At 27.0% G+C, this 14,047-nt stretch overlaps 5 protein-coding genes across 5 annotated transcripts, besides 14 other annotated features; 1 reads left to right on the forward strand and 4 right to left on the reverse strand.

Annotated features, from left to right (window-relative positions):
* Nucleotides 1-190: 190 nt before the first annotated feature.
* Nucleotides 191-7,318, reverse strand: CMU_009830 (uncharacterized protein; the record flags this gene model as incomplete). Its single annotated transcript, XM_002140804.1, has 1 exon — nucleotides 191-7,318. One exon carries the CDS (start codon nucleotides 7,316-7,318, stop codon nucleotides 191-193), a length of 7,128 nt encoding a protein of 2,375 aa, XP_002140840.1.
* Nucleotides 7,319-7,705: 387 nt separating this feature from the next.
* Nucleotides 7,706-7,756: a sequence feature (AT_rich).
* Nucleotides 7,757-7,837: 81 nt separating this feature from the next.
* Nucleotides 7,838-9,956, reverse strand: CMU_009840 (uncharacterized protein; the record flags this gene model as incomplete). Its single annotated transcript, XM_002140805.1, has 4 exons — nucleotides 7,838-9,198; nucleotides 9,259-9,373; nucleotides 9,480-9,574; nucleotides 9,653-9,956. The coding sequence occupies 4 exons, from the start codon at nucleotides 9,954-9,956 to the stop codon at nucleotides 7,838-7,840; spliced, it is 1,875 nt and encodes a 624-aa protein (XP_002140841.1).
* Nucleotides 9,200-9,253: a sequence feature (AT_rich).
* Nucleotides 9,375-9,456: a sequence feature (AT_rich).
* A 12-nt stretch (nucleotides 9,957-9,968) lies between the features above and the next one.
* Nucleotides 9,969-10,003: a sequence feature (AT_rich).
* A 316-nt stretch (nucleotides 10,004-10,319) lies between these two features.
* Nucleotides 10,320-10,359: a sequence feature (AT_rich).
* Nucleotides 10,360-10,388: 29 nt separating this feature from the next.
* CMU_009850 (PQ loop repeat family protein) lies at nucleotides 10,389-11,096 on the reverse strand (the record flags this gene model as incomplete). Its single annotated transcript, XM_002140806.1, has 1 exon — nucleotides 10,389-11,096. One exon carries the CDS (start codon nucleotides 11,094-11,096, stop codon nucleotides 10,389-10,391), a length of 708 nt encoding a protein of 235 aa, XP_002140842.1.
* Nucleotides 11,097-11,361: 265 nt separating this feature from the next.
* Nucleotides 11,362-11,417: a sequence feature (AT_rich).
* A 198-nt stretch (nucleotides 11,418-11,615) lies between these two features.
* Nucleotides 11,616-11,647: a sequence feature (AT_rich).
* A 60-nt stretch (nucleotides 11,648-11,707) lies between these two features.
* On the forward strand, nucleotides 11,708-12,874 carry CMU_009860 (uncharacterized protein; the record flags this gene model as incomplete). Its single annotated transcript, XM_002140807.1, has 1 exon — nucleotides 11,708-12,874. The coding sequence occupies one exon, from the start codon at nucleotides 11,708-11,710 to the stop codon at nucleotides 12,872-12,874; it is 1,167 nt and encodes a 388-aa protein (XP_002140843.1).
* Nucleotides 12,450-12,484: a sequence feature (AT_rich).
* Nucleotides 12,875-12,906: 32 nt separating the features above from the next.
* Nucleotides 12,907-12,954: a microsatellite.
* A 3-nt stretch (nucleotides 12,955-12,957) lies between these two features.
* Nucleotides 12,958-13,014: a sequence feature (AT_rich).
* Nucleotides 13,010-13,594, reverse strand: CMU_009870 (proteasome subunit beta type 3, putative; the record flags this gene model as incomplete). Its single annotated transcript, XM_002140808.1, has 1 exon — nucleotides 13,010-13,594. One exon carries the CDS (start codon nucleotides 13,592-13,594, stop codon nucleotides 13,010-13,012), a length of 585 nt encoding a protein of 194 aa, XP_002140844.1.
* Nucleotides 13,595-13,641: 47 nt separating this feature from the next.
* Nucleotides 13,642-13,694: a sequence feature (AT_rich).
* Nucleotides 13,695-13,796: 102 nt separating this feature from the next.
* Nucleotides 13,797-13,825: a sequence feature (AT_rich).
* Nucleotides 13,826-13,863: 38 nt separating this feature from the next.
* Nucleotides 13,864-13,894: a sequence feature (AT_rich).
* Nucleotides 13,895-14,002: 108 nt separating this feature from the next.
* Nucleotides 14,003-14,047: part of a sequence feature (AT_rich) that runs on past the window's edge.

The following is a 14,047-nucleotide window of genomic DNA, read 5'->3' on the forward strand; positions in this document are numbered from 1 at the left end:
TTAGAAAGGGAAATAATGAAGAAAAAACAGATACAAAGGTATGTTTACGATTAGTCTTATATATAATAGATCTAAATTTTGATCAGATTTATAGATCACAAAGGAAATGTAACATGATTGATCTTGAACCAATTTCAATTGATCTCTTTCAGACCAAATTATAAGGGTATTTTTAAGAAATTAGATTTCATTATTCATGTAAATCCATAAGTTTCAACAATACCTTTTTTAGATGTTGACGAATACCTAGATCTTTACATGAAATGCATTCAATAAGCTGGGGATAAAGATCAGCAATATGTTGATTATATCTAGTTTCTTGGTTATGAGTTCTAATATTGGCTTGGTTAACTTTAAGATTTCGAAGTTTATTTAGAGTAACATGAACTTCATCAATTCGATGTTGCGGTAAAGGTCTTAGCCCATTTTGAATATCATCCAATGCAAAATTATGTAGTATTTTGCGTACTCGATTATATAGTATAGGTATGATATATACTGATGTGGGTTCAACCAAATTATATGTAGAGTCCTGACTATCTAAACTTTGGTAAATATCAAAAAGCTTTTCCAATATATATTTACTTACTATTGGATCTAGTACTGATTTGCTATTTTCATAGAAGTTATCCAAGTTAGTAACTAGTACTTTGTAGTATTTTACTGGTAATCTAAATCTCCTTTTCTGGGATTTCTTTAATTTACTTTGCACTGATAAAATACAATCAACTATTGTATTCACAAGAAATAAATCCAAAGGGTTTTGATTTTCACTCTTGTAAGAAGTTTCATACCTATTTACCAATAGTGTATTTAAGGTATCTACAATTACTGGCCAAATATCTTTTGTTAATATCTCAGTAAATTCTTCAATTAAATTAACATTACTTGAAAATATGACTTTATTAACTTGTTCTCTATTTATTATATTATTGTTATTTCCTTCAGATGAGACTTCGGTAGTTTCCTCTTTATCTAGTATCGTAGTTTCAATAATATCTACAGTTTCATCAAGGTATGCAAACAAAGATATCCAATCATGAATTATACTTAGTATAGTTTCTATTGTAGCAATCCACAGGCAGAATTTTCCAGTATGACTCGTTATACATGATAATTTAGAAAGTTTTTTTAAAATAAAAGGTAGTATAGAGAATTCTTGGATAATTAATCCATATCTTCCAAATAAAGTTTCTGCTTGGTTTTTTTTTAAATCCTCTGATTCTAGAGTTATTTTAAAGTTATAGATGCAAGCTAATATACTATTTCTATTGCTTCGAACTAGCAAGGCCATTATTTTACAAGCTAATCCAATTTTAGAAGAATCTAAGTATACAATATCTGGATTTAAAAATGATTCCATAATTTCAATGATTATACAAAAAAATATTTCTCTTATGTAGTTATTCTTGTTTTGAAGATTTGAATTAAACATATTTTTTTGAATTTGAATTGGCATAAATATGAGGAAAACGTTTAATACTTCCAGACCCATACTTTGTGGAGTTGATAAACATCTTATCCTTGATATAAGGCTGGAGGATAAGCTTTCATTAGAATTAGTTACAGATGGGACATACGTAGATTTTAATCCTTGAACTTTTTTTTTATTTTTCGAAGGCTGAATAGGCTTCTGATTATTTGGTATTTGTATACTATTTAAGTGTGTAAATTCCAAACCTTTCCACCATAGAATTTGATATTTGCTTGGGATATTTTTAAGTAAGTAAAGAACATTGGGAAGATCTTCTAAAGAGGTCTCACCATAATTGTCACTTGAAGTAAGAAAATCAAATAGTGAAGTGTATTGATAGATTATACCACAATAATTGTTAAGGTTTGAATCAGAAAAGATTATTAAAGATGTTGGTAACTGAGCAGGACCACGAGAGTAAAGATTAGATGAATTTGCAAGTAAATTAAAGTTAGGGGTATCTAGAAATCTCGATTGACCCCATATAGCTAAAGGTATATGTTTTATTCCCCAATAAATTGGTCCATAGTAATCATCGATAGGAGTATCACTTAAATCTTTAGACTCAAATAAAGTGAAATATTCAGCAGTAGAATCTAATGAACTTATTTGAGTAGAGTTATGTAATTCTTTATCACTTATAATATCAGTTGTAAAGGGAGTAGCAGTCGATAAGAACATAGGAGTTGCTGTCATAATTACAATTGTTAAATGTAGCAGTGTAATTATCTGGTTAAAGTCTCTTTTCGAAAAATTGTTGGTATTATCAAACATTACATAGGTCAAAATATCTATTACAGACTGAAGAAGAACCTCTGCAAACTTGTCAGATAAGCAATTTTTGCCTATTTCGCTTAGTGTTATACTTCTATTATCTTCAATATCTTTTTGGTATAATAGTATTTGATGGCTCTCATTTAATATTTTGATGCAGATTCCCCAATAAATAGAAAATCCAGTATCCCATAATTGGTCATTGTCAGAACCAGCATTTCTAGGAATAATGAGTAAAGTTTCACATAAAGTCTTAGCTGCCACAACTTGTATGTCTCTTCCAATGTTTGAAAACTTAGAACTAACAAGTATAGACTTTAATATAGAAAAAAGTGAGTTTATCCACTGTTTATATGTATTGAATGAAACAACCTTAACAACTTCCCTAATTACACGATAAGTTCCATCAATAGCAATTTCTAAGCTACTCTCCCAAAAAAGTGCATAATCATTCTCTTTTATCTCACTAGGGATATTTAAAATATTTGAACTAGTTGTAAGTGTTCCATCATATTCTTCATAAATCTCCATTAATACATGAGTAACAGTTCTAATCATAGCAAATTCAAGGAGTTGCCAGTTGAAATGTCTACAATGACTGATTAATGCGGAATATAAACTCCTTAGGGCACAGTTTCTAACTTCTTGTCTAGTATCTCTGCATAAACTTTTTAATTGAAGAATTAGATGTAACCAAATAGACTCTTCAGAAGCAGAACTTGATGACCAAATAGATGCTTCAAGATCTCTAGTTATTTTTACGCGAGATATGTTATATATGAAAATTTCATGTTTATTCTTACAGCATGAATATTCTATGAAATCTTCTACATTACAAGTTATAGAAGAATTTTTTGAGCTATTTATAATTTCATCTTGAGTATGTAATTCTTTTGAAGTACAATTACTATTACATTCTATATAATTTATATTATCCAATTTTCTGCTGCTTAGACAATTAGAGTCGCATTCATCTTCTAAAATTTGCTCATTATTTTCTTGAATTCCTATTTGTTTAGCAATTCCTTGAATACCTTCGAGATAAATATGGTTAGATTCATTTGAGGGTGTTTGTTTAAATAATCTACGCCTCCCTATGACATCTCCTAGTTTCCACAAAAGACTTACAGCTTGAAATGCTACTCCTTCATTTAAAATAGGAACTCTCCCATAGGCTGCTATTGATGATATTAAAAGATGCCATGCTGAAGTGATTATCAGATCTTGAGGATTATCTATTTCAGTTTCAAGGCAAAGAAACTCTAAAAGGGGATATAGAGAGTTTAATATTTCAAGTTCCTCTGTATGATTTAATCCAAGTTTTCCATTAGTTTTTTCACTTTTATTTTTAATAAATTCAAGATGTCCATCAATTACGCAAGTATCTTCAGTTATATTTAATGTTTCTAGTTTGATAGTTTGAATATAATCTTTAAAATCTAGCTCAATAGCAATTCCAGTAGTTGTGACAAGCAGTGTCCAAGCTGAAAGGTCCAATTTTGGAGTTGTTGCACATAAGATAGCATATAAAGATCTCAAAAACATGCAAGCATATTGAGGAAAGCTATTAAGAAAGTCAAAATAAGGAAGTAACAACAAAGATTGAACACTTGATATATCTGAATTTAATCTTAGAAATTCATTATATTGAACTTCTTGAGTATTTAATTTTTGATCATTATCTTCAGAAGTGGCATAGCGAGATATTGTATCAAAATCTTGCCTTAATCCATTTCTAGTTAAAGAGTCAATATCACTATTTACCACTTTATTTACACCTTTTCCTTCATTATTACAGTTTCCAAGCTGACCATTAACTTTTTTTCTGCAGTTTTCGTTAGTCTCATTCCCTAATGTATCAAATACAGTAATAATAACTGAAGACATAAAGCTTAAGATCATGTTGCAAATATTAAAGTATATACTTTCATTAGATGTAGTAGGGTTATAGTTTGCAGCATTTAAACTATGATCCCTTGAACTAGAATAGGTTTTTACATGTTCAAGAGACTTCAGAGATATACAGTCTTTATTTTGAGCAAATTCTAGAATTCTGAATAAAGTAGGAATTACATATTGATTCCAAATTGGAAGTAATCTCTCAGGATTACTTTTTAGGATTTGTCCCAATTTATGTAAAAAATAGCTACAGTGAGTAAAATCGAATTTTTCATTATCTATTATACTTTCCAATTGTTCACACAGTGCAATAACTAGCTTAGTAAGACAGCTAAGTGAAATACAGCTAAAAGATTCTGTAAAGAGTGTTTCATGAGCCATCTTCAATATAGTTGATTCTGCAGTCAATACTTTCATTTGGTTGGAGGACTCTGTCATCATTGGACCCAATCCAAAATCTAAAATATCATCTATCTCTTGCATATGTTTAAAGAGGTACCTCCATTCTTGGATATCAAAATATTCGCTATATTGATAAGCAAGTGATAGATTACATTTATATGCTGTTAATATTGCTTCATAAGAGGCCTTCTCAGTTGAAATATGCTCAGAAGGAATCTTGTTAATTTCATATTCTAGTAGATCTGTGAGTATATCTATAATTTTTGAAGATATCTCCTTTACATTTGAACAATTTACAACTGCGTATAACCCCATTATTGCTCTATATACATGCCAACGTAATAATTGAAAGTTTGTACAAAATTTAAATGATTTACATAGGATATCCCATGCTTGTTCTACCACAGAGTCAAAGTTCTCTTTTATGTCTAATTTGAAATAGTTAGAAATATTAGTCTTTAGATTAGTCAATACATTATCAAAATCATTTGAAAAATTATGCAGAATAATTCTAGAAATATTAAATAAACATGAAATAAGACTTATTTGTGAGTCAATAATTAAAATGGCAACTTCTATGAAGTTTAAAGAGTTCATAGTAACTGAAGATATTAACCAAGAATTTGATTGGGATATGTTTGAAGAAGCTGAATGATTTAAAATATTCTTAGATTTACTATGTTGATTTGATTCTGTAATTGGTGTTAACCCAGATGATGATTTGGGTGAAGAATTTGATATGTTGATAGAGGATGAAATATTTACCACTTTGCTTGTATGTGCACCTTTTGTATCTTGAAATTTAGTTATATTGTATATCCTATCATCTTCAATTACAATATCAATCAAACGAATTTTTTGCTGATCAAGGTTAGAGTTTGAACTTCCTGAAATTGAGCTACCACATACTATATTTGCATTACCAGGTTGAGGTATTAAAATATTTGGTAAAGATAGTCTCTGATTGAGGAATGTAGATACAGAGAGATTCAAAGAGCATTCAGATGAATGCAATAGATTTAATTTATTTGATACCGAAATTAAGAGATTTGTTAATACACGTAATATGTATTCAACAATATTTAAACCATTCCCAGAAAATTTAATATAATTTCTTGAACACTTCATAGTTTCACAATTTTTGAATTCCTTAATTGTATCTTCGTGCTCTTGTATTTTTGAAATTTCATTATCCACATCATAAGTTGTACAATTGCTTTTGCCTTGAAAGTCAATAGTACTTCTAGTCTCTTTCGGTATTTCTAATTTAAGTGAAGTATTCATTTCATCAAAATTATCATTTACTCTACATTGTCCAAGTCTTAGTACTGCTATTGGATCTTGAAAAATGTCACTGAACATTTCTAAAATACATTGAAGGGCCCAACTAGGAATATTTTTAAAATTTTGAATATCTATGGTATTTGATAGACATTCCAGACATTTAAAGATACAATCATCTACAAAAGGACCTTTAACCTGAAAGTTTAGTAACCGAATAAGAAGTCTCAAATATCTTGCAAATGTGACAAATTCGAGTAAATTTTGAGATAAAGATTTATCTAAAATTTTACATCTCTTAATGATGCACTTTGTAAGAGTTGGGAATAATACATTAGCCACTAAATTTGCAAAGTCATTATTATTAATTAAATGGGATGTTTTATGAACATCCAAAATATCATGCCAAATATCTAGGCACAAATCAGATGGTATTGTAACTCCTTTTAGTAAGGATAGTGGAGTAATTTCATTTAACTGAGCTTCATAAGTCTTATAAGAATTAGTATTAGTATTCAATTTTTGGTTTTTCTTATTAAAATTTGTCATTGAAAGTTTTGATAATCTAGAATTACTGTTTATTTCAGAATATTCTGCAAAAGTTGGATCAATCATTACAGCTAAATCTTTTAGTAACAGTAATGATACTATCGCCTGTTCAGAATTCTCAATTTTGGAGACTAGTTCATTATTGCAAAGATCTCTATTTTCCAAATCTGTATTGTTCAAATCACTTGTACTACTTGTCATTTCTAGCCTTCCTGATATTTCGCTATATCTTAAAAATTCTAGTGAAAAATTTACTAGTTGGCGAATACCAATATTAGACATTTGTTTAACTTGTGGATAATCTTTAATACAACATAAATTTGCTATTGTACTAATTAATAAAGATATAATAGATTCATTGTATTCTGTGACTCCTGGAGTTAAAAATAATAATGCAATTTGAATAACTTTTAATAAAATATGCTCTTTTTCATTATTCACACTAGAAGATAATCCTGATGATATATTTATTGGATTACTTACTAATTTAGATGAAGACGAATTTTGTGTACCTGAAATATATGTGGAAGAACGTGGTGCCGTTATTTTGAAATTTGATGTAAAACAAGCTGTCATGGAAACTTCATTTAAAACTGCTAAAATTGTTATAGCATGAGATGTATCAATAATACCTGGAACTAAGATCTTTTGTAAACAATTCATACCAAGAATAGCTAAAATTAATCCATCTGAATATTTAGTTGATGTTACAATAGCTTCTCTACATGCTGAACAAACATCTGTTGCAGGAAATCTGATACAGCTAATTTCATTATAAGGCATATTACGTATTAGATCGTGATAGTGACGAAAACTAAGTAAAGCTTTTTCACAGATCACCTTAATGTAGCCAAAGTTTGTATTTTTGCTAGCATTGCAAATTGCTCGAAGATCTTCTTCAATATTTGGACATATATTTCTGGATTTTCTTGTAAGCATTACAAAAAGCCTTGTTTAAGATATTTAAACATTATATAACATTAAATAGATATCTAATATGTAATTTAAATCCAAAAATTATCCTGTTACTCAAAACAAGTACTTTAGCGTAGAAGTTAAATATCACAAATTATAAGCGCCAAAATAGCACTAATATTAGTTTTACAAGACAGCCAATTATAGAACTAAGAAGAAATAACTGGAAATATTACTTTATTTAAGGTTCATATCACTTCTAGTAAGATTTACTTTGTTTTAAAACCTTTGTATTTATTATTCATATCACTTTTCTATCTTAAATATTGAGGATATCCTCATCTTATATAGTCTATACTAAATAGGAAGATTGCAAGACTCAAAAATTTCTAGAAAAAGATCTCTCTATTGAAATATAATATAAACTATAATATCCTTATATATTATTATTATAATATATATCTTAGTAGTAAGTAAGTAACTTTCTTTATAATAAGCAGTAAATTACTTATTTTAAAGAAATTGTTAGGTTCATACTATGAATCACAAAAGATTATCTTTGTTTGTATCATATAAATCATAATTTGGACCTACTGAATTATAAATCATAATTTTATTCTCAAGGTGTTGCAAATCTGAATCAGGAGGATGAAGACTAGGTGACATTCCCAATTTAATTTTCCAGTAAGCTAAATTATATTCATTGTTTCTTCCGTAAATAATAACCCGATCTATTTTTTCATTAGCTGATAGAGTATTCACAATGATGTTATTATTCAATGAAATATATAAGTATGAATGATTTACTTTAGAATACATATCTTTAATTTCTTTATATGTTTTTTTTGTAAACTTTAATGTCTGATATTGATAAAAAGCAAAAGTAAGTAAATCTGTCTGTTTCTTCGAATATATCCAATTATTACTTTTTGTTAAAAGGCAGTCTTCTGATGTATTGTTAGTACAACTTTTAAGATTAATAGACTTTTTTATTGCATACTTTATAGGAGGTTGTACAAAATATAAATCTCCAATAACCCAATTACCTTCATGAATAGAATTTGGCATTTCAAACAACTCATTTCCTATAGTTGTCTGAATTAAAATATGATCTTTATTAAAATTAATAGTTGCAAAAGGAGTTCCAGAAGAAAAAAGTGACATAGAAATAGGTAGAATATTCATAGGTGGAGCAATAAATCCAAAACGTAAAAATTGTTGATCGAGTTGTTGAACTAGATTTATATTCAATATAGGGCTTTTACAACTTTCATTGAAATTTACTAGGGAACATTCATATGGAATTATTCCAGTAAAATGTGATCTGTAATGCCAATGAGTTTGAAGTTCAGTATTACTACTATCTAATAGTCTAATTGATGATGGACATTTGGTAGAATTCGCCCTAAGAACTGATACTAAAGGTTGTAAATTTGAAGAAGAAATTAAATAATACATAGTTAAGGTCCAAGCAAAAGTCATATTGAAAATATCCCATAGATACCATCCTTTAGGATATGCCGAAGTATCAAATTGTTCTTCATTGTAGTTGGTTAGTCTAGCACAACAACTATTAAACTTAACACTTGCTAATGGTATATCTGAATTATCTTTAATTAAAAGAGTTGTTTCATTATTATTTAATAACATTTTTTTTGGGATTACAAATGAAATGGAAGCATTGTTGCATGTTCCTTCGGAAGGTAAGTTAAATATTGCTGAATTTGATGTATTATTTAAAATCTTTTTATGATTATTATCATCAATTCCATTTTTATCATTTCTACCTTTATTTCCAAAATAAATAGTTGAATTTGAGTTATATCCTGAACTTAGTGCTTTTTTTAGAGGGTTACGAGAGTCTGAACTTGGATTATTACCATTTACAGTAGAAGATGTTGTAACTAAATTAACAAAAATATGAATTTATTATATATCTAATATAAATTTTATATATAACTTACTCGGTGTAAAATTAGTTTTAATACCCCATAGTATATTTTCTGAAAGAGTTGTTTGAACTGAACTATATTTATAAGCACATTTTGCTGATATAAGTGCTACTGAGGGATCTGAACCCTATTAAAGATAATAAAATAAATTATATTGAATTTAAGTATTAAATATATAGATGTTTAAAATTACAAATATATATTTTAAATCACTTTTTATTAACTAAACTTACTGAAGTTAGTATAAATTCCTCATTGTAAATCCCAAATATCATCGAACATCCTCCAATTTTAGAATTATTATTATTTAGGGAAACATGATCAGAAACTAAGGAATAATAAATAAAACAAATTTGAAAATCACTTATATAAGAGTTAAATCTATTTATATTTTAAATTAACTAACCTATTTGTGAGCAAACAATATATACTTCCTTGCCATTATTTCCACATACTATAATAACACTATTACCATTAACATCTGATAGATAATAGGATAATGTAACAGGCATTTTTACATCTCCAATAGCTGAAATTGCTAGACCATTAGTAAAATATGTATATTTAGGAGGATAGTATGGTCCTAAATTGAAATTCATTGCCTCACAATAACCTCCTTCAACTGCATCAGTTTCATTTTTATACAAGTTACAATCAAGAACTATGGATTTATCATCAGATACTTTAGGACTACTATTAGAGGAACCCATTTTAGCATTAACTTAATATCTAAATATTTATTGTATTATTTATTATTGACTATACGTCTATAATATCAGTACATGTGACCTTAAATAAAGGAGACATGTGACATGGGATGTCTAACTTTATTAGTAACGCAATATATAATTTGTAGATTTACACCCAAAATAATGAAATCTATAATGTATAATATATTACAGTATTAAATATAAGGTTTGTATATTGTTAAGTATAATTTTATACTTCAAAAGTTACTTTACTATTTATTTAAAAAGTATTTGTCAAAGAGACATAACGCCTTTTTTTCATATAGTTTCAGATTAATATACATTTCTAGTTATTTATACACATTTCACCCGATCTTATCAAAGATAAATTTATTATAACTAATTAGATATTAATTATATAATTCCAAATCTCTACAATATTATAAAGATCAATTATTCTGATTTCTTATTATTTCTTCTAGTTGAATATTCCCCATTTAGTTTATATCTAATATTTTTTCTACCTAAAATATATTGATAATATATTATTTGGTATAGTGGAATTGTATTAAGTAATGCAGAAGTTATAGTTGTTAAGAGTAATATTTTATTACCTTTTGAATTACTAATTAATACTGTAAGAAATCTTGACCATGCCCCACCACATAGTAATAAAAAAGATATAAATGATAATTCTCCTGTATTACCTTCATAAAAGCATTTTAATATTTGTGGGACCATTGAGAGTATTATAAATATAACTGGTGTTAAAGATAAATATTTTAAGATAGTTAATGAGATCATATTATTATACAAAAGTATAATAAGTATAGATAATGATACAATATAAAAGGTATTCATTATATTTGAATGTTTATTTATCTTTTTTGTATCTTTTTCAGAAAGTAAGATACATAGAATGAGAATAATAATATTTTGAATACCAACAAAACAATTATCTATCCATAATAAATAAGGGATCTGAAAAACCCAGTTATAATAGGAATATATAATACAAGATATAGTAGCAATATATATACCAAATGTACTAATACCTGATATACTCCTTGATTTTATAATTTGAATTATTTGAGGTATTTTAACAATACTAGATCCAATAATAATAGCATAATTAAGATAATTTGATATAAATAAGTACATATCACTTTAAGCTAATTAATTAAACTTTCAATATAATCTCACTTTTTGGTCAGATATCTTTATTATATTATTTAGGTTAAATATAACCAAAAAAAAGAAGTTTAAACCGGTCTAAATATCGTTGATTATTAAGCTAGTAAATATTTCTAAATAAAGATATTTATAGGGCGCTACAGTGTGTGTAAATAGACACTTGGTACCTAATATGGCTATTAGTTTTTTTATTTTCTTATTTTTAAAAAGGATTAAAGATAAAAATAGCTTGAATTATATTAAATGAATATTATTATATATTTCATATAATATATAATCTATAAATTACATCATTATATCTCTTTTTCTGTATTGCATTAGTATATATTTAAATCATAATATTATCTGGGTGCTAAAAGTACTTTGCACACAAGGGGTGCATATATTGTAGAAAATAGTTTTTTTAGTGTAAATATATATAGGCAAGAACACTAAATACTAGGAGAATAATCTTATTATAAAATACCTATTATTGAAAATATGAAGTAATAAAAAAATAATTATTTATTATTATTTTAGAAGGTAATAATAATAGAGTCAGATTAAATTTAAGATAGAAAATAACGAAAATATAAGAAATGTCTAATCCTGGACAAAATCCAGTTCCAATTCCAGCTATACCAGTCGTTGCAATATCACAAACTTCACATTCAGATACTCCTCCAACAACCTCTGTTGTACAATTACCTCCAGTAAATGCAGGACTTGGAAATCCTCAAAAAGTACCTCCAATATCAACAAATCAAGTTCCTGTTACTACAAAGCCAGGTATAATTAATAATCCCGAACCACAGACAAATATTTTAGATATAAATGAGATTCATTTCCCAGCTACAAAACAGGTATTTTCTAGATCAAGTCCACATGAAGTTAAAGTAGCAATTATTATGACAATAATATGCTTAATAATTGTGATTGGTTTCACTATTAGGAAATATCGAAAATTAAGGCGAGCAGGAAAACAAGTACGTGAAGTAACAAATACAGTTTTCCCAGTACGTATAGTTAGTCTATATTTATATATCTTCCTATTATTTCCAATTGTTGTTTTTATGCAATTTTTGGCATGTATTGCACCATTAGGATATGGATCATATTCTATAATTCAATCTATATATGAATCTACTTCTTTTATATGGTTATGGGAATTATTTGTTGAGTATTTTGGGGGTTCCGAACAAATAGTTAGTGCTCTCAGACGAACAGGACCATATAATATATGGAAAGTTCCACCATTTATGATAAGTACAGGTAATGAGAACTATTTTAAACCAAATGTCCTTATTATTAGTTTTATTCTAACTTTACAGTATATGCCAGTAAATATATTAATTACTTTACTAAAATTTTTATTACCCATATATTCCAATTCATTTAATATCCCATTAATTATATCTCTTATGATAGCTTTTTATGGAATTATGCTTGTTTATTGGCCAAGTAGAGAAGCTCTACAACCTTATCAAGGAGGATGGAAACTTGGACTTTTATTAATAATTACTACACTCATAATTATAGTAGATATTGTAACAAAAGTTATACTTGGGAATTTTGGTCAACATTCTTTTCTATATATGTTTTATTGGAGAATAATGCTAACTTGTGGAGTAGGTACTATTGGAACTCTAGTAGCTGCAGGAGTAATAGATTCAAAAGAAATATATAAAATATATAATCTTCCAATACCAAGTAAAGATAAATCTGAAGAAAGTAAAGAAGAAACTAATAAAATACTTCCCAAATAAAGTAGAGGAATTATATTCAATTTTCAAAAAAGATTTTTATTTTATTTTATTATTATTATTACTATTACTATTTTTTTTATATGAATAAATGTATTAATATTAAATTAATAGATCTTAATATTTAAAATTTTATTATTAATCCATTCTACTCTTAAGTTTTTTTGTAATAAGTTGTGTTGGGGTTAATAAATAAATAGTACAACCCCAACCAGAAAGAGCATCTCTATCAAGACCTGCCAACATACATTGAGATATTGTCTCCATAAGTTGATCAGTATCCATATCTGGTTTATAAAAAGATTCGCATATACCAAATAATTGTCTATCAGCCGTCCCAGATATAGCAAAATCACTACATTTTGATAAACATCCAATAAGATCATAACCAGCTAAATATGGTTCATTATTTTTATCAAGACCTGCAACAATAGGCTCAACTAAATATGGACTAAAACGTTTACTATATAGAAGAGATGCTGTCATATGGCTTAAAGCTTTGGCATCTATTTCTCTTTCTTCACGTAATTTATAGAGATTTGTATGAAATTTTATAGTACTTGAGACGGTATGAATATCAGTCGCAAGACCAGAAAATCCAATAAGAGTTTTTGAACTTGGATTAATTACTTTATTGAAAGATGTAGATATTGTTGAAAATTGATTAAATCCCATTCTCATATCTGTTGCAATAGCAATACAATTTTTACCTTTCATAGCCATTACAGTACCTCCATTAAAAGTAAAATATGACTAGAAAAAAAAAAGAGAAAATATTTAATTTATAAAATATACAAGTTAATAATAAACAAAAAAATAAATTCGAAAAAGAAAATTATAAAGTTATAATGGACTTAGTTTCGAATTTCTAAGATACTTACCATTATGAAATATTGAAATTTTAAAGAATTCCTAGATATACAAGATATTAAACAAATTTATTAAAAATAAATACAAGCTTTCAACTTTAGTATTTATATAGTTAAATCTGGTATAATTTTAATAAATTTTAAAGTAATTTTTGTTCTAATAGGTAATTGTACCCCACAGAAAATCAGAGACATTTAGCGGTATATTATTCTTAAATATTAGCTAATCTATCTAGTGTTAAGGAGAGAAAGTAAGTTATCCAAATATATAAATTATTATCTAGTTATTATTAATTTAGTATATATA

Source organism: Cryptosporidium muris, genomic scaffold (assembly GCF_000006515.1).
Source record: "Cryptosporidium muris RN66 scf_1106632373431 genomic scaffold, whole genome shotgun sequence".
Lineage (NCBI taxonomy): Eukaryota > Apicomplexa > Conoidasida > Eucoccidiorida > Cryptosporidiidae > Cryptosporidium > Cryptosporidium muris.